At 44.7% G+C, this 22,854-nt stretch overlaps 1 protein-coding gene across 3 annotated transcripts in view; it reads right to left on the reverse strand.

Moving 5' to 3' along the window:
* Positions 1-1,936: 1,936 nt before the first annotated feature.
* Ankrd29 (ankyrin repeat domain 29) overlaps positions 1,937-22,854 on the reverse strand; it is a 50,963-nt gene continuing 30,045 nt past the window's right edge. For all 3 annotated transcript variants that reach the window (XM_036205302.1, XM_036205301.1, XM_036205303.1), the window contains 5 exons: positions 21,861-21,959; positions 12,353-12,451; positions 11,064-11,159; positions 9,363-9,461; positions 1,937-4,173 (listed from right to left, as the gene is read on the reverse strand). In XM_036205302.1, coding sequence (XP_036061195.1) covers positions 4,066-4,173; positions 9,363-9,461; positions 11,064-11,159; positions 12,353-12,451; positions 21,861-21,959 — 501 coding nt within the window. In that variant the 3' untranslated portion in view covers positions 1,937-4,065. The remainder of the gene's footprint in view (positions 4,174-9,362; positions 9,462-11,063; positions 11,160-12,352; positions 12,452-21,860; positions 21,960-22,854) is intronic.

Here is a 22,854-nt window from a genome sequence, read left to right on the forward strand (position 1 = left end):
AGGAGGACCAGGCTCTCCAAGGTTGAAGCTAGCCTCTACTGGAGTTTATGAAGAAAAGAGGCCTATTTAGTTATGTTTGGAGACTCAAAGTCGCAGGCTGGCAGTCTCATCTGTTTAGGTCATGGTGAGAGCTTTCTGGTTACATCAAAACATGGCAGGTGGCATCACTTAGATAGAATGCATGCCAGTGCATCACAATGTGTGCTGAAGAGATCACAAGACAGGAAGAAAGACTGGAAGGAGGCAGCCCCACTCTAACAACTTTTTCTTTTGAAAATTAATCTACTCCTTGGAGGTCCCACAGACTTAACACAGATGTGTTGAGGGATTAAGCCTCAATATGAGTTTTGGCAGCAGCAGACCACATTCGAAACATAGAATGGCACACCTGTTTCCTTTTGCTGGTTTTTTGAGGCACAAGTGACACAGAGCATGAGCTGGTATGTGACAATGGCATGAAAAACCATAGCCTGGCAAGAAAAGCCTCTCGCGATGTCAGCTTTCTGGACTGTGAGACAGTGACTACATAAGTGTCCTACCAGGGCTGAGGGACGTTCTCAAGAGAGGCCCCTGTGTCCCTCCCTTTGGTCACCAAACTAGTGAAGTGATGGTCCCCAAGGAATGGGAATTTCTTGGGAACCCCATGCTGGGGGAGGGAAAGGCTGCAGCTCTGATGTCTCCAGGAAGTGACTCCACACAACTCTGTGGTGGTCAGTGATGGGCAGGGCTACGCCTGAGCCAGGACTCTTTAGTTGTACACATCTCCTGGCCTCTATCTAAACCTAAACCTCATGTCAGTACTCCCCCAATGTACTTGGGGAACCACAGGGCCTCCCTGTGTGTTCCTCGCCCAACGTGGCCCCACCAAATAAGCATCCTCTCTTACATCACTCTTGTTTCTTCAGTTGGCTTATTGAGGATGGACGGCTGAGTCGGCTTGTCTGGGCTGAGAGCCCAGGCTCTGACCTTAAAATGCCAATCGTTTCAATAGCACCTATTTCATAGGGTTGTCGTTGGGGGCAAATGAGATCGTCTCTATCAAGTGCTTACCACCAAAGTGCCCTGTAACAAACGGTCGCTTTTTGTTAACCTGTGATGCATCGCCTGGTTACCACATGGGCACTCAGCGAGTTCCAGCACTCCAGCCACCTTGTTCAGCAGTTAGGAACTGCACATCTTATCCCCACCATGTGCAGGACCATCTCAAATTTGCAGCCATCTCGCTCCCTTTGGGCTGTCCTTTCCTTCCTCCATGTCTTTCCTCCTAGAGAGGGTTAGTAATGACATGTAGCTTCTTGTCACAGAAGGTGGGACAGAGGAAAACCAGAGCCACAAGGGGTCTTTTCCAAGTTCCTGATGTCCCTGCTACAAATGTTTCGTGTACAAGTTCTGCAAACTGATCAGCTGTTTCACAAGAGAAAGTTAGCTGGCAAAGAGCTGACAGGCCAGAAGCAGCACCACCAACAACAATAGGAACTAGGAACTTTGTATTTTCAGTGTCTTCAGTGACTACCCCAGGAAGTTTTGTTTAAATTGAAAACATTGGGAATTGCTCACAAGTGTTCCTCCACAGTAGAAATAATAATAAATATCATAAGTCCTTTAGTGAAAAGACACTTAAAGAGCTATTTTGGATCCCAAACTTTAATCTACTTACCAGCAGAGTTGAATTACTCACTCTGAAATTTTAGTCTATTCAAAATCACACAGGGGTCAGTGAAATGGCTCAGTGGTAAAGATACCTTCTGCCAAGCTTGAGGACCTGAGTTTGATTCCCAGAACCTGCACAGTGGAAGAAGAGAATGCTCTTGCACGCTGTTCCCTAACTTCCAAGAGCACTGCTGTTTCCATAAACAATAAACGTAAAAGAGGGTTTGAAAACCACAGAAATAACTCTTGAGTTGTTTAAAGAAAGGAAAAAAGCAACAAAGGCAAATTGGGAAGTGCATTAGCTTTATTTGAAGTGGAACATGGAATGTGTTGTCAAACAGATGCATGTGTAGTGGCAAACTTTTGTAGTGCAGTTAAACAGGTTGTTTGCATAGGAACTGCTCATGTTAAGTCTTTGGAGAACAGTGAATTGTTAATGAGACTAATATAAAGTAAGAGTCCTTTACACATGTGCAAACTGAAGCATGGTTCCTGAAATAACAGACATTTCATTCAGTCTTTGGTAAGGTCTAGATCAATTTCCCTGCCATGGATAATAACATCATAATTGCATCTAGATCAAATGCTAATCCAGATACCTGTCTTCTACAGTACAAAGGCCTTTATTAAGTATTGCTAAAGATACTGAATTAATTCTATGGCCCTAAAATAGTTCATATGAGGGACAGGCCAATGCCAACATGTTTTAGTGAAAACGTGCAGTTCCTGACACTGTCTTCTGGCATTTTAATGTTGGTACCTACACTTCTCCTTTGCTTGGCTCAGTGATGAACTGGTTCTGGGCTAAATAAAATGCAAAGAATTTAAGTCCACATTATTTTCTTTTTCAAGTCAAACACAATATTTCAAATTTCCCAAGGGGGGAATGTATATTTGTATTACTTTGCTGTGTAAGAGGCTGTCAATGAAGAAGTTGGCACTGATCTTTAGCTACCAAAATATTTGTGTCTGGTGTTCTGGCAACGAACAGCTTTCTTATCATCTCAAAATCAGCCTGGGGATTTTTGCACAGCCTGTCAGGCTCTACACTTTTCTGAGAGCTGTGTGCGCTGTTTGTTACCGGCTTTGTTAGCAACATTTATCAGTATCTCCTCATTCTGATTGCATTTATAATAAACAATTTTAAGAGACTATCTTCTAATTTCAGAAGTTTCATTCTGGCATTTACTGACTTAAATGTAATGCTTCTGGTACCACTGCATGTTAGTTAAGCAAAACTAATTTAGGACTACTTTTCCCTCCATCTTAACATGACTCTACATAGAGACTACTGGTTGGAAACTGGAGCATAACATGAGCAAGAACATTGGATATGTGTTTAAACATGAGAAGGACTACCAGTGTTCCATACGGTGCATCATAGAAGACAGCTTGATGTCTGTGTGTGCAGTTAGGCACTGTCAGAGGCAGTTAGACACCATTGAAGGGGCACTGAACATCAACTTTAGAGCCCCTCAAAGAAACTCTCAGTAAACTTGGGGTTCTTTGTTGGAACCAGTTCACCCATGAGTATGCATTATGAGCACTTGGTAAATACTAACAATGCCTTTTACTATGGATACTCCTTCCCAAGTAGTAACAGTGACAGCAACAGTACTTATGTACATCATGTTTTGTCCAATGAGCTCAAAGTCAGTGTGTTAGAGACTGCTGTCGGAAGCCAATTCCACAGCATATTATGGACTCTCTTGTGGCACAGGAGATGGACTCCAGACAAAACAACCAAAATCAAAGCTCAAGGAGACTTGTGGTTTGCAGCTTTGGGGATTTTCAGTTTTCCACTGGATTCCTCATACACCGACAATGTTGATTAAGAGACTGTGACTTATCACAAATAAGATGAGGTTTTGTCAACAACTATAGTTTATCTTTTCTATGTATCAATGGCTCACCTTTGAGTAGCACATAGTAGAATGTCAGAATGCTTAGGTGTCATCGGGTCACAAGAATCATGGCTATGATCTTCAGGTGGTAGAAAATATTTTATACTGAAGGGACATACACAACTATGATGGATGAAATGTATTTTAGCATAGCTACATTTAACACAAAAGCAAAAATGCATTGATTCATTGATGGTCAGTCTTTGACTCTTAAAGAACAAAGCCTTTGTCTCCACTTTTTAGCACTAAACCCACGTCAAACACCAAGTTTAACTGAGGGACTCACACTAGCATATTCATAATAAGTTTCTGTGAAATCTGTGAATATCCATGTCCTCAGGGGCCAAGTTACCAGGCAGTGTGAGAAGCTCAATGTAAGTAGGGGAAGTAGACCCCAAGCCCTTCCTTGATTTAGTGCACAATGCACAAACCCACAGGGTGGACATTCTTTCTTCAAGAATGTCCAACCTTCTTAAGAACCATTTCTTTCCAGACAACACGGCCTAAATTTCTACCTATCTAAGATGGAGCCAAATTCATTCTTCCCAGGTCCGTCTTTGCTTCTTAGGAGGTGCAGTATGCGCTCGTTTTTGGTCAGTTCTGCTGGAAGCTCATTGGCCTGAAAGAAGATGAGATGGCCTTGAGTGAATTCGCTCACTGGTGTGGTTCTAGGGATTCTAGCAGGGCAGGTGATGCCACACTTTGCCCTTCAGAAGCAAAAAAGCTCCACTGGGCTCACTGTTTTGTAGGAGGCAACTGGGGCCTCCTCTGAATGCAGAGATGGTACCTGCTATTTCTCACCTCAACATTAACTTTGCACTTAGCAAATCTTTACTATATAGAGGCTCCCAGTGGCGGCAGGGCCTATGTCTTATAAATCATTGTATCCCCACTCTCAGCACAATGCCCAGCACATCTAATACTTGTTGAATGAATACAGGTATTTGATTTTTTTATACTCAGTTTATTAAATGAGGTGGTTTGTCTCATAGGGAGAACTCAAGACAGGGATTTTTTTTTTTCTGGCCACATTCCAATTTATTTATTATTTTTTATAACTCTTTTTCCCTAGTTTAAAAAAATGACATGGTGTATGTGTTTGCTTGCTCAAGTGCATGCCACAATGGGTTGTGGGTGAGTTGGTTCTCTCCTTTCACTCACTGGAGTTCCTGGCCTTGAACTCAGGTCATCAGACTTGCTGGCAAGCACCTTTACCTGCTTAACTGCCTCTCTGGTCCCACATTTATTAATACATATTTATACATATGTTTATACATATTTATATATTTATGGGGTACAGTGTGATGATTGATACATAGATGTGAAATATGATTGAATCAGGATGGTTGGCATCTCCATTTCCTTAGATATTCATTGTTACTTTGTTAGGGAAGCTTTGAACATCTTTTAGTTCTTCATAAAATACATAATAAATCATTATACACTACATCACTTACTGTGTGACTACAATTCATTCCTTCCACAAACTGTATTTTAGTATCTGATATCTGACTGCCTGGACTCTTGCCCTCCTCCTTTCTCTGAGCTCTATCTAAACCATCTTTATTCTCTGCCTCTATGAAATAAATCAACTTCCTAGTTTTCATCTGTAGGAGGAACATGTTGCAATAAGACAGGAATCGTCTGAAGAGAAAACAGTCAGGAAGCATTCCGAGCCTAACACACAGCCAGGAAGGCAGTTTCTGCAGCTATAACTTCCTATGGGACCCTGCAAGTTATCAGTCTGCTGATCACTGTGTCACCCGCTGAGACATCATCAAGCATTTAGGGAGCTGGTTTCTCCCACAGGCAGCATGTGTTACAAAGAAAACAATTCTTGAGCTCCCATGACTTCAGGACCATTTTACACTCTTAAATATTATGGAACACTCTAGTATGTTTTTAACTTAGAAATGAAAACTGAAAAACACATTTCTTAGTTGATAAATCCACTACAGGTTGATATGTAAAATATATTTCTGAAAAACAACTGCATTTTCAAAAACAAAAGCCTTAGGAATGTAGAATTGCTTGTCTGCCTTACACATTTCTTTAGTATGGAGCTTGACCGAGGACAGCTGGACTCTTCTGTCTGCCTCTGCACGCAGGCTATGGTGATGTCTTGGATGGAGCACAGGACAGAAATTCAGCTGCACACTCATGGGTGGTCGGGAAGGGAGGAGTGTCCTAACATCCCCACAGACCAGTGCAGACATCTTCCATAGGACGCCAGTGCTGGCCAGGCTCCGTCTGTCTTTTCTACCCTTCCTCTGCCTCTCCCTCCCTGCCCTGCCCTTTCTTCCCTCTTCTCTGTGTCTGTGGCAGTTGCCCTGCTGGAAGGAAGCTCACTAAGACTCAGGAATTTCTAAAAGGAAGCTCCCTAAACCAGGAAGTAAACACTCAGAGTCTCAGGGAGTCCCTGAAACTTACAGGAGGCCCCTCTCCACCCAGATGTAAACACCAAGGACTCTGAAGGGAAGAGATCTCCAGCCCCCAGGGCGGCTGCCAGTCAAGTGGAGGGCGCCAAAGTTCTGGCCTTCAGAGCCTTCACCCATGCAAGTAGGGGTTTTGGGCAACACAGAGTCTTCCCCACCCCTATAGACAACCCCTCACCTATACTCCTGTATGTAAACCCAGCAGATTCTTTGGCTCACCAAGTTGGGCTTTTGTGGCATCATTACTTCATGTGTTGTCACTTTCTTCTCTGGGGTGAGTGGACAGTTTTCAGGTCTCTCTAGGATTAGTGTCAAAGGCCCCTCCCCTCCCCTCCCCTCCCCTCCCCTCCTCCCCCCTCCTCTTTTCCTCTTTCAATCAATCCTCTCCTCTCTCTCTCTCTTCCTGTGGGTCTTTTCTTTTCTTTTTTCTCTTCTTTTCTTTTCTTTTTCTTTTTGATGAAAAGGTCTTGCTATGTAGCCCAGAATGGCCACAATCCTTCTGCCTTAGTCTCCTGAGTACTGAGATTTACAGGTGTGTGCCACCATGCCAAATTTCTCATTAACAGCCATATAGGATCCAGAAAAGTATCATGAATGGTTTTGTACTTTGCTACATGGAAATCTACAGGTTCTAGCATTAGTCACAACATTTGGAACACATTAGCTTACTGAGCCACGCAGGTTGTGCAAACATTGGCACATTTCTACGTGCCATATCAAAAAGTTGCACTCATTAAAATTGCTACTAATTCATCAGAAAAGACTTTCTGGACTGGTAAGCTCTCCCACCCCAAGGGCCATTCTTCCAAATAAACAACGGGGCCAGCGAGTGGCTCAGCCAGCAGAAGAACTCAATCCCTGGACCAATCCCTGGGTTCCACAAAGTAGCAGGAGAGAATGGATCCAGAGGGTTGACCTCTGACCTCCACACACACTGTAGTACATGTGTGTCTACATTCTCTCACATATATGCACAAAACAAATAATTCAAATAAAAATGATGATTGATTAGAAAAGTAACCATTCAGGGATTCAAGGAAATCCCTGGATGCAGGAGACAGACAATAGCAGTTCTCTTTGAAGACTTCAGGTTGCTGCTAGACAACTACCTACTGCCTTGCTTCTGGGGCTGTGATTAAAGAGGCTGGCTGCTCTTGGTGTTTGGTGGACAGGGATGGTTTCCCTGGCAGTAATTCCCAGGACCTGAGGTTTTCCGCAGTATGAGCAGAAACATAAGTTCAAGTCCTCCAGGGAGGGTGGAAGCTCAGCATTTTGTCCTCTGGAAATTACTCATGACCAGTATGCCGAGGTTAGCCCATTAGGGGACACAGAGGCACAGTGGGAAATGTTTTTTGTTTTTGTTTTCCAGTTTCTGTATCAGGGTATTAGCGGTATTCCTAGTCCTGACTCAGTTCTGGATAGCTCACTACCAAAGTTTTATTTCTTTAAGAGTTCCATGTACAAAGTCTAGAGATAAGATGCAAAAGAAAGGCAGTGGTGACTTGAGCTGGCTTGTCAACCAGCCAGGCCAGCTAATGGAAAACAAATCCAGGGATCTGGGAAAGATCTACAGAAATGATAACAGAAAAGCTTTCTGCAAGCAGTTGACTCCAGGAACAAGGAAACAGTACTTCCGTGTGCTAGGTAAAATGAGTGAGAGCCATGACCTGGCACATTGTTTCTTTGGCCTTTCTTAATGGTGTGTGTGTGTGTGTGTGTGTGTGTGTGTGTGTGTGTGTGTGTGTGTTTGTGTGTGAGTGTGTGTGTGTCTACATGGAGGACGGAAGGAGGCTGTTGTCCTTTATCACTTTCCGCCTTATCCCTTTAAGACAGGGTCTTTCCCTGAAACTGGAGCTTATGGTTTTCAGCTAAGCTGGCAGCCAGCAAAACCCTGCCTCCATCCCCTCAGTACTGGGGTTACAGGCAAATGCAACACCATGACAGCTCACTGCATGGATTTTGGCTCCAGACTCAGGTTCAGACAGTGATGCAGCAAGTTCTCTTAACAACCAAGTCACCTTTCCAGCTGAGATGGTTAGTTCTAACTGGGAACCTTGCACAACCTAGAGTCACCACGAAAGAGTTTTACCAAGAACTAATTGCTAAATCGGGTTGGACTATGGGCGGCCAGCCACAGACTTCTCTTTAATAGGATTAACTGAGGTGAGAAGACCCCCCACTGTGGGCAGTTCCATTGCCTGGGTTTGGGTCCTGGACTACGTAAGAGCAGAGAAAGGGAGCTGGATGCAACATATGACTGCACTCATCGTGTGTGTTCTTGACGTGGGTGTGATGTCACTAGACGTTTTGTCCTGCCGCCCTGACTTCACAGCTGAGATGGGACCCAGGGCTAAAATGAACCCTTTCTTCCCTAGATTGCCTTTTGTTGGGTTAATTTTTTTTTTTATAACAACAACAGCAATCAAAATACACCACCAATCCTAATGGGTTTCTTTTAAACTTCCAATTAACACACAAGATGACTCTAGCAGACATCAAGTAAGAGGAAATACAACGACAAACCTTTCTGCTGTGGTTGTAGATGCTGACTTCCAAATTTGGTCTAATCCAAGGATTTGAGATAATAAAACTATGGATTGGTATTGGAATAGTGGCATGCAATCCTGCTGATAAAATAAATCACATTTTCCTGACCAAGCCATGAAGCATACATTACTAATTCTCAAGATATAAACATCTGACTTACAGGGAAGGCCATAGGCTTCCAACAATGACATTTTTAGAGTACATACTCCCCATAATGACTACCTCCTTCCTCCTACTAAGAAGCCACACCACTGCAAGCTTCTGATTCCCTGCCTCCAGCACCTGAATGCTGGTATTAGAGATATGCACTACCATTACCAGTTTATATGATTGCGGGATCCTGCATGCTAGGCATGCACTCTGTTGCCCCTAATGTTTGCACATTTTATTTTATTTTATTTATTTTTTTAAAGATTTATTTATTTATTAAGTATACAGTGTTCTGTTTGCATGTATCCCTGCAGGCCAGAAGAGGGAGCCAGTCTCATTACAGGTGGTTGTGAGCCACCATGTGGTTGCTGGGAATTGAACTCAGGACCTCTGGAAGAACAGCTAGTATTCTTAACCACTGAGCCATCTCTCCAGCCCTGCACATTTTATATGAGTAAATGGTTAGAGAAAGCCATGGATGATATAGGATTTTTTAGCAAAATTCCCTGGGTCTAAATGCATTGGCTAGGAATAATTTGTAATTGCAGTCCTGCCCTTTCTGTGTATAACTATAAAAATAGAGACAGGAGCCCGAGAGATGCTTGTGTTGCTTTACAAAGAGGTGGTCTCTTTGCACAGGGGCCCAGTGCAGTCAAAGGATGGGTTGGGTGGGTACCTGGTTTCTCAAGGCTGGATCTGCCCCTGCTTCCAGGAGCAGTGCAACTGTTTTCATGTTTCCGCTGAGCACTGCTGCGTGGAGAGCTGACGTCCCATTCTAAGAGAAAATGAGAGTGTGTGTCAAGAGTTGAGCTCACAGCCCTCAGGGCTCTTCCTGGCTTTCATCACAAACCATCTGAGAGGTGCGATGGGAATAACACAGTCTTACACCACTGTATCTTTCCTTGTACTCTTCAAAGTCACATCTGTACCTACTACAGTGTCCTCAGATACACAGCTATGTGGTATATGGCTAGATGTATGGCCATATACTATACAGGGAGAGGAGAGAAGAGATTATAACCAAACTTGCAGAAGAATGGGTGCAGACATGGGCTCCAGTGGGCACAGATGTCTATGAACAGCACTACAAAGCAAGCTAGGCTTCCTACTTGATGACTCATAATCACCATGATTTGGTAAAAGTTAAAAAAAAATCATACCTGGAAAAAACTGTAGCAAAGCAGCCTTTCTCTGGCCGCTTCCACACTTGGAATGCTAACTCACTAAGCTGGCACTAGCTCAAATGTCTAAGTCTTAGCCGACATGCATGGAATGGCTAACCCAGAGGCAGAAAGGTGTGTGTGTGTGTGTGTGTGTGAAGCATGAGTAGATACTGCCCAGCTCATGTGAAAGTTTCACTTTCATAGATAAAGCCTTGTTTCCAAATGATTGTAAGGAGTTACTTCCCCATTCCCAAGTTCGTGGGAGATTGGAGGAAACTCAGTAAGAGGAGCCGGGGACGGACATACTGAGCATTGCCATTCTTTATTAGGCAAGAATGGGGTCTAAAGTGTGAAGGGCAGACAGAATGTTTCCAGTGTGGACATGGTACAGTCATGGGTCATTCCAGGGCAAAGAGTTTGCATGTCTCAATGGGTCCTGAGGACACGGCCTCCGAATGCTAAGCCACAGTGTCACCTTAGAAAAGACTTGGTGTCCTTTATTTAACAAAACAGGAGAGTAAACGCTTCCTCCAGTCAGCAAACTGCCCCTACGGGTTGGGCCTAGTCCACTGCCTCTTTCTCCTATGTCCTGAAAGCTAAGAACATTTTGTAACATGCCCAAATGTGAAATTTCATTACTGTATACCCGAAATTAAAACTCTGGATGGCAGCCTCACTCATTTGCTGCTGTCACTTTCTTTGGCTCCTCTGAGATGGCAGAATTGAGAACCTGCACAGGAACTGCAGGTCGCCGCAGCCCAGGTGCACTTGGTACCTTGCAGGGACGCTTTGCTCACATTGCTACATCCCCCGCAGCACAGACGCATTTCATCCCAAATGATTCCCACTTAACAAAGCATTCCTAGTCTCCAGAAAGACCCATTTTCTCCCAGATGTTTGAATTTTACACTGAAGCTAATCACACAGAGCGGGGCTTTCCTTGGGGATGAAAAGAAAGACATGTCTTCCTTTGATTGTACAAATCTTCCACATGATATCAATAGTTCACTTGCCTGTTTTTAGTGTCAATTATACTATTTTTTTCCCTAAAAAGCTATGTATTAGGAGAGTGTTCTATTTACCACCTTCCCATTCCCACCTAGACCCAGGGATCCTGAGCTACTGACAATCCAATTCTATCTCAGTCACTGATATGTCTTGGCTGATTTGTCTCTCTTTTTGATAGAATGGCATAACTTCTTTTTAGGTCTTACCTTCAAAATACCGAGAGCAGGTGAGAATTTGAGCAACTCCTCGATGACGTCACTGTGCCCTTTGTTGGCTGCCTTCAGCAACGCTGTGGTGCCGTCCTGAGGAGGGGCACGGCAGTTAGTTATTAACATACATTTGTGCTGGCAAATCAGCCATGTCTCCATCTAGGGCAGGTTAGGGCACCTAGGCAGTGACTCTGCATGCGAGGATATCATCCACAGTGGGTGACGACTGCCATTTGGTGAGTCAGATGCTTCTCCAGTCCCCGAGAACACTGGAGCATCAGGGACAAGGGGACTTCAAGACCATATTTTAAGGTTATCATGGACCCAAGAGACCTTCTCTGCTGTTCATGACAGTGGAAATTGCTTAACTGCCTTTAATGATTCATGTTATTGAACCACATTGCTGCCTTAAAAATACACGCAGTCTTGATTTCACCTGCCCTGTGCATTATTGCCTATGTATGCTGGTGGTGTTGCAGGAGGAATGGATCATATCTGATTAATCTTTTAAAAGATTTATAGACAAACTTAAAAATCCATCTTTAGTGATCATTTTTGGCTCAAAGAGAGATGTTTCCAAATCATTAGCATTTCCTGCTTGTATCAATGACTGTGTCTGGAGGATCACTTCTGAGCTGTCTTCTGAGCTCATCTGGAATGGGAAGGAGGAGGAGGGTGTGATGGGGGATTTCTCTCTTCTAATTTCCGAGACCACAGGAAGACAATGATGAGGGGCAGGACAGGAACAGGGCCTCCAGACTTCCCTTTTCTGAGACTTTATAGGCGACCAGGAACGACACAAGAGAAGGCACAAGGTACTTCAGACCCGCGACACACAGCTGGCAACCTAATGCCAGGAGAATCTCTCCAAGTCGCCCTCCATCCTATAGGCCTGCAGCTGGCACAGCAGGCAGGATTCAGGGCCACCCTCAGAAGCCCAGTGTGTGGAGCAGGTGCTTGAGGGGTGGAGCACAGGGGTTTGCAGCGGCAGCGGGGTGCAGCAGCTAACAGTTGGCTCTGCCTGAGCTCACTCCATAGATCCTGCATGTCCCCTGCATGCACGAGGTCAAAGCAAACTGTACCCCTCCCCAGCTCCTCCAGAAGTCATCTCAGGTGGAGGAGGGAGAAGGTGACACCACCTGTGACGTTTCCACTTAATCGGACTTTGACTGTTTTCCTGCTAAAGAGATGGCAGAGGTTGGGGGCCAGTTGAGTGGTAAACAACACACTCGGGGGTCACATCTGATCCCAGTCGGGGCTGGAGTGGGGGCAGGCTGTCTACTCACGTTGCGTGCAGCGTCACGGTCAGCTCCCCTCAGCAGCATCACGCGCACCACCTCGCTGTGGCCCATCTGGGATGCGATCCACAGCGGCGCAGTTCCATCCTGTGAGAAAAGGAGGTACCTAGTGTGACAGGGGTTCCACTCACTCATCCCAGAACCTCAGGAACATCAGATCTCTCTCTGAGTCCAAAAAACCCTGGAGAAGATCCCTTCTCCAGCTGTTCTGCACACCTAAGAGGAATGAAGCGAGAAGGAGGTCGGGTAAACACAGGCCACAGAATGGCATTGGCAGGCAGGACCCAGCAACTAACTGTTCATGATAAACTTTTGTCTTATACAGTCTTTCCTTTTCTCCTTAGTGACAGAATGTTGTGCATTTTAGGTTGGATGAAAACTCACCGTATAGCTGAGGATGACCAGAGTCCTCTCAGCCCCTGCCTCTACCTACTGAATGCTGGGATTATACTTGTGCCACCATACCATTTTATGTAGTACTCTATTGAACCCAAGGCTTCCTGCATGCTAAATAAGCACTTTACCAACCAAGACACATCCCCACAAATCTCGCCTTTGATGTCATGGTATAAAACAGGCTGGGGAAGGTTCTGTCCTTATTCAAGGACAGCCAAGATGTACCACATTCTGAACTCCTCCCCTAGCAATGAGGCAGCTGTGTCTTCCCCTCAGATGATCTACTTCTCTGCTTTCTGTGTTAGGATGAGGCAGCTGTGTCTTCCCCTCAGATGATCTACTTCTCTGCTTTCTGTGTTAGGATGAGGCAGCACATGTCCAGCAGGGAATGGCGGGCAGTTTCTTTTGAGGTGGGTCATTTCACTTTCATATTTGGTACCCCAAATCTCCCATGCTTTAAGGAAGCACAGACTTATGTAGAAGGCGATGCTTTCCCTAGGGATGGATGCCCAAACTAGTGTAACAGGACATTGGGGTAACATTTCCCAAGGCTGAGGAGGTGAGATAATAGAAAGAGAGGAGGGGAAGAATTTGACTCCAAGGCTGTCAACTGGAGATCAGGAAGCCCTTGTAGTTCAGGAAGAAGCAGGAGAGGGAAGGGATTTATGTTTCCTTCCTGCCTGGCTTGACTCTGGCGTGTGGAGGGCACAGGGGTAGATAGCTAGGTGGTCCAAACACCTAGATAGAACACTGGGAGCTTCAGGTGGAAAGGGAATTTTCTCGTTTTCATAGAGCAGAACTCAAGAAAACAGAAAATGCCTTAAGGAAGTTCTCTTCTAGGCTAGAGCCTGAAGTGAGGAGAGGATTGCCAAAGGGAGCTGTCTGGGCCACAGGGGTACCTGAGAGATTCCCCCCAACAACTACGATCCATAGCCACCCAGCATCTGGTTATTCAAGAATTTACCATGCTCGTGGGAAATTGGAAGTGCTGAGGGAAGAGAGGCTTGAAGTAAGTTTGAGGTTGAGAAGGCAAGAACACAGAAATGACTTCACAAAGAGGTGTCAATGCGGAGCCAGTATCTAGGAAGGGAGCATAGGGATCTCTAGGAACCAGTGCAGACACTTGAGGACCAGAGAGGCCAGCACAGATTCAGGAAGGAGTCTCCCCAACCCCTCCTCCAATACCTGAGTGGTAGCCTGATCTCTGAGAACCAGTTTACCTCAGAAAGAAGAGCAGGAGGAGGGTGCAGGATCCAGAATTGGAGAAATGTAACTGCTGATGTCATCATGGTAATCTATCCCAAGATCTGGATTATCTACCTATCCACAGCAATGGGGGCCAAAGAGTATGATAATATACTGACAGATCATGAAGTTACAGCTTCTGCTGTAGTGTGCAATTTCAATCCAAGCCTACTAGCTAATGCAGGCACGCAATCACTGGAGACTGCCATCCTGACAAAGGGGCAGAAGATGGACTTTTGAGTCTGGTAGTTAAAAATGACAGATTGAGCCGGGCGGTGGTGGCGCATGCCTTTAATTCCAGCACTCGGGAGGCAGAGGCAGGCGGATCTTTGTGAGTTTGAGGCCAGCCTGGTCTACCAAGAGAGATCCAGGGAAGGCGCAAAGCTACACAGAGAAACCCTGTCTCAAAAACAAAACAAAAACAAAAAAACAAAAAAACAAAAACAAAAAAAACAAAACCCAACAAAACAACAACAAACAAACAAACAAACAAAAAAGATACAGATTGAAAGGTGGGGCTTGGGGGGAGTGGAATCTGTAGGTGCTGACAGGCGGAGAGTCTTGGGAGGGGTGAGGAAGGAGAAGCTGAAGGATAGAGGAGGGCTGAGGACACCACCAAGCCTGCTTCACACTTCTCTCAGTCTCTTGGAACTATTTTTGGATGTGAATATTATCACTAACAAATTATAATTTGTACTAAAAGCACAAATTAAAAGTGCAAACTAAAGACTAGCTTATTGTTTATAATAAAAGAACTTCCACAATTTTCATTTGATTCTCCCAATCGAGTATTTAATTAAGTATTCACCCAATCAACAATTAACTATGAAACCCCTTCTACGTCTCAGGTAGAATACTGAAGTACATCTCTCTTTTCAAAGGAAAGTCTAGAGAAGGAGATAATATTAACATTTCTGTGCAATTGCAAATGATAGTAAGTGAGCAAAATGTGCCCAATGAACGAGGAGAGGCCTCTACTGCTGTGGGGCTCGGGGTCAAGCTCCACAGACGGGGTCATAGTTGAGTTAGGTCTTGCAGGAAGGCCAGGTTTTTGTCAGGTGGCAGGGCAAGCATCCATTTACAGCGACTTGGACAGGCTTGCCGTGGCAGGCGGGCGTAGCAGGCAGGGTGAATAATGCCATTGCTTTGGCACATGGGTGCAGGTGGGACCCTGAGAGACCACAGAAGAGCTCTGGGCTCCATCGGTCTGTCATGTTAAGGTGAGCTGGCAAGTATGCTTGTTCCTTGCCTGCTCTGGGTCTATTTTGTTCTTTGTGGATGTCTCCACCAGAGGGCAGCCAGGGAAGGGAGATGGGCTGCCTCGTGACTGGGTTTGTCAAAGGTTTGGTTGTTTTAGCAAAGTTGCCTGTGGAAAAGTGCTGAGACATCCACACTGAAAACAGTTATCACTACTGTCAGCTTATAACAATCATAGCAATGCTCAGATCTACCACATTAACTGGGAAAACCCGCCAGCACTTCCTGCAGTATCTTCTGCAAACATGTCAACCTTGTAGAGACCTACTGATGAGCAGGACATGTAAAGGCGAGAGCATGAAGATGGACAGGTGCTTAGAAACGCTTACTGCATCCGAGTGATGTTTACCATGAAAGGCATAAAGCCCTGACTTGTACTCTGGTTCCTTAAGCCCTTCCGCTTGATTTCTTTTACCAAGTCTCCAGGTGACCCTGTACAATTGGATAGGGAGCAGCGAGGTCCTACTGACGTGGGGTCGCCAGCATCTGCTGATGATCACTTCTCCAGATTTGAGGTTGGAACCCAGGGCTTGTGAGTCAGAGCACAAATGTCAAGTCCAACTATTTATTATCTAGTTGAGTAGTAGACTACTCTTTATAGCATCATTTCTGCGAAATAGTCTGTGCCTTCCTCTTTTTTATTTTTACTTTTTTTTTTTTTTTTTTTTTTTTTTTTTTAAAGACAAGGTCTCTAATTATGCAGTCCAGGCTGCTCTTGAACTCAGAGATTCACTTGCTTCTGCCTTGTAAGTGCTGGGATTAAAGGCATGCACCACCATACCACACCTTCTTTTTCATCATAAAAATGATGGAATACAAATCAATTTGTTTCTCTTTTCTGAGGTTTTGGAGTGAATTAGAATGGGCAAAAAAGATTTAAAAATTTGTAAATACTTTTAGATACTTCTGAACAAAAAACAGTTAAAAAATATTAAGCAGAATAAATTACTGTGACATAGAAGTTATAAAAGTTATACATTCCACAGCGTTCTCTCTCTCTCTCTCTCTCTCTCTCTCTTTCATGTGTGTATGTGTATGTGTGTGTATGTGTATGTGTGTGTGTGTGCATGTGCACGCGCGTGTGTGCACACGGAGGTCAGGGGTTGGCGTCAGGTGTCTTCCTTGATCACTCTCCACCTTAGTTTTTGAGATAGCACCTCTCACTGAACTCATTGGTTTGCACGGGCTGGCTGGTCAGTGGGTCCCAGGAATCTGCCTCCCTGCCCTCCCGGCATGGAGTCGTAGAAGAGCACAGCTCCACCTTGGTTTGTGTATGTGTTTGGGGGCTCCACTCTCAGGACTTCATGCTCCTGTGGCCGCACTTTACTGACTAAACCATTTCCCCAGCACACAAACCGCTTTAAAAAGAAAAAGAAAGATTCACGGGTAGTAGCTGGCATCTAGTATCGGGTTCCCACCAAATGAAGGAGATTTAGATTTACTTTGTAGGTCAGTGAAAGGGGATTAATAGATGATGGGGACCGCAGGCCCAGGAAAGCACAGGAAACATGAAGGCTGAAGAGGACTAACCACCCAATAAACAGCAACTTCTGAAGGTGTTTAACACTGGCTGATAATTACAGAAAGAACTCAAGTACCAAATGGACTGTTAGGGTGACTTTGGCATTTCCTATCACATCTGTTGCTATTTTCAGGCTATATCTATTTTACAGATAGAGGATCTATAATACCACTCACGTTAGAAACTTATCTTCTATAATCTTATGTAGGGTTCTAAAATCTACTTAGAGAAAGAAACCAACCCATTCAATTCCACAGGAACACATATATGAAATGCTATATGCTCTCTGCTTCTGTGGCCTTCTAGTCCCCAGGCATGGACTGCTTTCATCTGTAGGTTTCAGGCCTGATAGTCTCTGGGATCAATTCTATTGATAGTTGGGGTTTCTCAAGATACAAGGAACTTTACCAGTAGTGGTGAGGGCCAGTAACAAGACAACTTTGCTACCAGAGTTAGTCCAACCCAGAGCCACGGCAATAAGAATTTTGCTGGGAATATTTTATATCATTTTCATAGCAATTCTAGAGCAAAGTTACCATTACTATCTTGGGTTTATAGATGAAACGATCAAGGTCCAGGGAAAGGAAACCACTTGCTCAAGGTCATGGAAAACTAGACTGTGTTTCATTTCCTAACCATGCATATCCTTATGACTGCAGCTTCTCTCTACCTGAAGACATGTGTTTACCAGCTTTCTAGAGTGTATATGTTGCCCACCAGCATGGGCTATACATCCAGATTCCTTTAGTTTCCAATAATGGATCATTCTGTGCCATCATACCTCCCTGGTGCTTGCCCAAGTCACAGTATCTTTTGGTGGCCAACAGGCCTTTTCCAAATGCCTATACCATGTGCAGAGGGCTGAAGCAGCCAGTGACCCCCACAAGCGTTCCTGTGGTGGTCTGGTTCAGTATCCACATGCTTGGGATCTGACAGCAATCTGGAAGCTCTTGTTTCTCCCATTTCCCATGTGCCTTCAAACTTGTAACCCAAGAGAATATTCACCTTCTGGGTCCCTGCAATTCTCTGGCCAGCCAGAGGCTTTTGTTAGAACAGTGGTTCTCAACCTTCCTAATGCTGTGACCTTTCAATACTGTCCTCATGTTGTAGTGACCCTCAACCATTGAATTATTTTCATTGCTACTTCATAACTGTAATTTTTCTACTGTTATGAATCATAATGGAAATATCTGTGTTTTCCAAAGGTCTTAGGTGACCCCTGTAAAAGGGTCATTGGACCCCAAAGGGATCATGACCCACAGGTTGATCATGTTAGGGAATGCACTCATTAGATGGTCTTTCCATCAGACTCCACAGAAACACTGACAAGCAGAGGAGGAGGATTAGTTATTGAGGGGTGATGCTGGGCCAGCCTGATGCTGGGCCTGAAGACCAGGCACGGCTGCTCTGAAAATGTTACTCTAGTAATGTGGGTGGGTTGAGCTGGGAAAAGTGTATGACAGGGCATGTGGTTGAGAGAACAATGGGTTAAGTAGGCATCTTCACTGTGATTAGAAAGGTTTGCTTCCTGGCAGGTTCTCCTTTCAAAGGACACATGGAAGAAACCAAAGTGAGTTTCCCAAGTGACAATGGGCTTCAGCAATCCCCGGGACTCATGACCTATGAAGTAGACCAATGAAGGATCTCGAGCTGTGCACCACCCCGCATCATGCTCTATGATCATGCTTCCTCAACACAAACCACCAAAGAGGTCTCTGCTTAGTTCTCAGGGATTTCCCAAAGCTCACATCAAATGTTAGCTGGGTGACTTCAGAGCGACTTTATTAGCATCTTGTCACAGATGCTAATGGCAGGACTCTGACCAATGGTGTGTGTGTGTGTGTGTGTGTGTGTGTGTTTGCACACATGCATGTATGTGACAAGCGTGATAATCTGAGTTTGACCTTCAGCACCACGTAAACTGGGTGTGGTAGCATGTGCTTCTGAGCCTAGGGCTGGGGAGAGAAGGGATCCCTGGGATTCGCTGAACAGATAATCACATTGAAAGTGCCAGGTTCCAGGGAGAGACTGCCTCAAAACAGAAGATGACTCCTAAGGGGACACCTGAAACTGACCTCTGGCTTCTACATACATGTGCACATCAAGTTTAAAAAAAAATATTAAGAATTGGGAAATTAGGTACACATCCTTGTCTTTATACATTCAAGAATTTTCTGATGAAGATTTTCTGAGCCAGTGGGGATTTCAGAAGAAAACACCAGCTCTAGACACCCTGCCTGGAATGTTCTATCCTGTGTGAGCCATTTTCGTGAGAATGCTAAACCACACTTTTCTACACCTCTAAATAACTTGTACCCAAGCAGCCACGCTTGCACAACGTCTGTCACACTTACGATGTTTGTTTTCTTAGACAGAATGGAGTCAGCAGAGGTTCTCTATCAGAGAAGGCAGAACACGGAACCAAGACCGAGACAGCTAAGTCTCCAACTGGAGGATTGTAGGCCCCTGGCGGCATGGAACCACTTACTGTGTGAGAGCGCTCTGGAGTGAGCATGTGCAGCAGAAGGAAACATTCCACTGCTCCCCCACCCCAAGCAATTCTTATTTCTATAACATGCTTTCCTGAATAACAATCTTTCCAGACCTGGACTCCTACAGTCACAAAGCACTTTGTTAGAAACAGTCTTTGGAAGGGTGTGTCCCTTGCTCTCTAATCTCAGGGCAGGCCCTCGTCCTCACTGGCTAGGGTATCTGCTGACCAGGTGAACCTCACGCTTGAGGAATGCAAACAGCCATGATGTGTTGTGGTTACTGCTGCCATGCAGGCTTACTTTTTAACCTCCTGGCTTCAATGCTAACAAGTGACTCAGCTCAGGTTCAAGTGCTCACGTACCCATGCAGTCTTTGAAATATCAACTCATACCAATTTGGGTGTCATTTTTTAAGCAAACACGGCTGTAGGAATAAGAATAATGAAACACATTTTACACACAGGCTTGTTAAAGTGACAAATTATTTTGCAAAGATATAATGAAAGAAACTTGGCACTCTCAATAACCTCTGGCCTCCAAGTTCACAGGGTACCTGTGGTGACAATGACCTCCAAATCATTCCACCTAGAGCCCACCACCTCCTTCCATCAGTTATGACAGAATGAAGATTTTGAGTCAAAATAAGACTGGTTAACAAAATATTAAACTCCAAATTCCAAATGAGAGCTTTAGCAGGCCTGATGTGCAACTTTTTTTCTTTGTGTGTGTATGTGTTCATGTATGTGTGTGTGTGTGTGTGTGTGTGTGTGTGTGTGTGTGTCACATGCACATATGTGTCTGTTTATGTGGAAGCCAGAAGTCGCCCATGGGTCTAGCTCTTTAGGAGTGGTTGACCTTGTTTTTGAGACAGGGTCTCTCACTGGCCTGTGGCTCACTTATTAGGGACTGCCTATCTGTTTCAGTTTTCCCAGTGCTAGGATTAACAAATGCATTCCATCATGTTTGGCATTTTTACAGGGTTCTAGAACTCAGATATAGGCTGTCATGCTTGTTTTACTGACACATATCTCTTCATCACTGATGTGCAACTTTTTCTAAACTGCTTTCTTTCCAAGAGCACTTCTAAGGCCATCAAAAGCTAAGAAAATCTTTAAAGGCTTAAAACATGTAATTTCACATTTCTAGATTTACCTGGTCTATGGTAACTGTTCTGGGGATAATGACTGAACGTTGATAAAACCATTATCAAAGCTCTGGGAGCTTGAAGGGCTCGCCAGGCACATCCTTCTAAGCCTCCTGGTCCAGGTGATGGCCCAGAGGCTTTGCTTGTCAGAATCACAGAGCTGGACCCACAAGATGGCTTGGTGGGTAAAGTGCTGTGGCAGAAGCCTGATGGTCTGAATTCAACCCTACAGTCCACGATGGAAGGAGATTGCTATCTCCCAAAGGCTATGCTTTGATTTCCATATGTCTTTTGTAGCGTACACATACACACACACACACACACACACACACACACACACACACACAAATAATACATTTCATTTAATTTAAAATCTCCATCGAGCTAAGCAGGCATAGTGGTGTAATCCCAGCACTAAAGAGGCTTGCTGAATCATGAGTGTAGGGGTGGGAAGCCTAGCAACACAGTGAGACCCTATCTCAAAAACAAAACCCACCCCCAGGAACCAAACCACAGACATTGGCAGAGCTGGTCTAGATTGTTGATGGCAAACCTACTATACCTAGACTCTCCTCATTCATTATGCACTCAGGCTAATGAAGACCCTAGAAGTCTACAGCCAGGAATACAGACCGTCTAGAGGGTCCCCAGAGCTGTATGCTATGTAGAGACCCAGGCATTCCCATGCCACATCAATTCTAGTAGAAACCTGCCTTGGGAGTATTACTGCTTAAGAAATCAGTTTAACTTTTCTAAACAAACAAAACCTTCACAGTAATGTTTCCTTAACCTCAGATGCAATGAATTAAACAGAGCACAGCTGGTTCCCACAAAATGGAGAGCTGTGCCACCTTACATTTATCGTATATAAAATGGTTCCAGTGTTATCTTGCATTCCAGAGCTTTAAGCATCAGCTAATTGATTTGCCAGATGTTAGCAGAGGACAGATGTCAGGTGCTGGTAAATGAAGTCCTAATGGCAGTATGCTTGTGATTGAGGAAGGCATCAGACCTACCCATGATTTCAATGTCAAGGGCTTCTCTTGGTTTGTTGGAAAGTGTTGGGCAGGAGATACAGCAGCATATCAGGAGAGACCAGGCAAGGACTTGCCTCTGTTTACCTATGGCTCAGGTCAGCCAACACTCTTTACTTCAGCACAGTCATAATTTATTTGAACAGGAGGTGGCAGAGTGTGTGCTTGACCTCAGACATTAAACACTCAAGTTTTCAAAGTTCTGAATCGTGAAGTCAGCTTCAGTTCAGAGGCATCTGGCTGAGCTCAAAGCAGAGAACAAGAATCATCTTAATCAAAGAGTAACTTCTCATCACAGAGGCAGGGGCTGAGGGATGTCTACGGTGCCCGCACATGCCAGGCTTAGCTGCTCCAGACCCCTGGCACTCCCTGCTGCATGCTCCATGGACTCTGGCAATGACATTACCTGCCTTGGCTGGTTGACTTTTGCTCCTGAAGACAGCAGTAGTCGAATAACATCCAAGTAACCACCTTGGGCAGCTAGGAAGAGGGCAGTGGCTCCATCCTGAGGGAAAGCAAGTGTTCGGATTCAGGCTTCCGATTTATTTTAAAAGAAAATTAAAGGTACATATACTTAATTAAAGCTCATTCTCTTTTCTGTTTCTATGCTTTTGCCAACCAATAGCTATGAGCTATTAGGTAAATAAATGGTGCAGATTTACACATACACACACACATACACACATGCACCGGCACACACCCATGGAGGCCAGAGGACAACCTCCATCATTCCTCAGGAAGGCACTGTCCACTTTGTTGAGATCTCTCACTGACCTGGGGCTCACACCAGGCTGCTTGGCCAGTGACCCTGAGGGCTCTCCCTATCTCTGCCTCCCAGGTGCTAGGATTTCGTGCATAAGCCACCACACCCAGCTTTTTAAAACATATTTTTATTTTATTCATGTGTATTAATGTTTTGTCTGCTCATATATATGTGTGCATGCAGTGCATTCCGGACACCCTGAGAGGCCAGAAGTGGGCTTTGAAAAGATCCCCTAGAACTGGAGTTACAGACGGCTGTGAGTCACTCTGCGGAACAAAACTTGGTTCCTTTGCACGAGCAACACACGTTTTTAACTCCAGCAGACCCAGCTTTGTATTTTTAATGTGAGTTCTGGGAATGAAATTCAGGTCTTCACATCAGGAAGCAAGCACTTAACTAACTAAGCCATCTCCCCAGAATCCACTTCTGTGACTTTACCAACTGGGAGTTAGTGTCTTTCCCTTGGCATCTCCACACCCCTCAGCATGCAGTTTCTCTGAGTATTAAAGGGCATGGTGGCTCAGTGGCAGGGCACTAGCCTAGCACTAGCACAAAAATGTGATTTCAGAAAACCTGCCTTAGAAACACTCCCCACCTGGCTGCTGCCTGCCAGCCTGTGGAAGTCAGCAACACCTAT

This window comes from Onychomys torridus, chromosome 13 (assembly GCF_903995425.1).
Source record: "Onychomys torridus chromosome 13, mOncTor1.1, whole genome shotgun sequence".
Taxonomy (NCBI): Eukaryota; Metazoa; Chordata; class Mammalia; order Rodentia; family Cricetidae; genus Onychomys; species Onychomys torridus.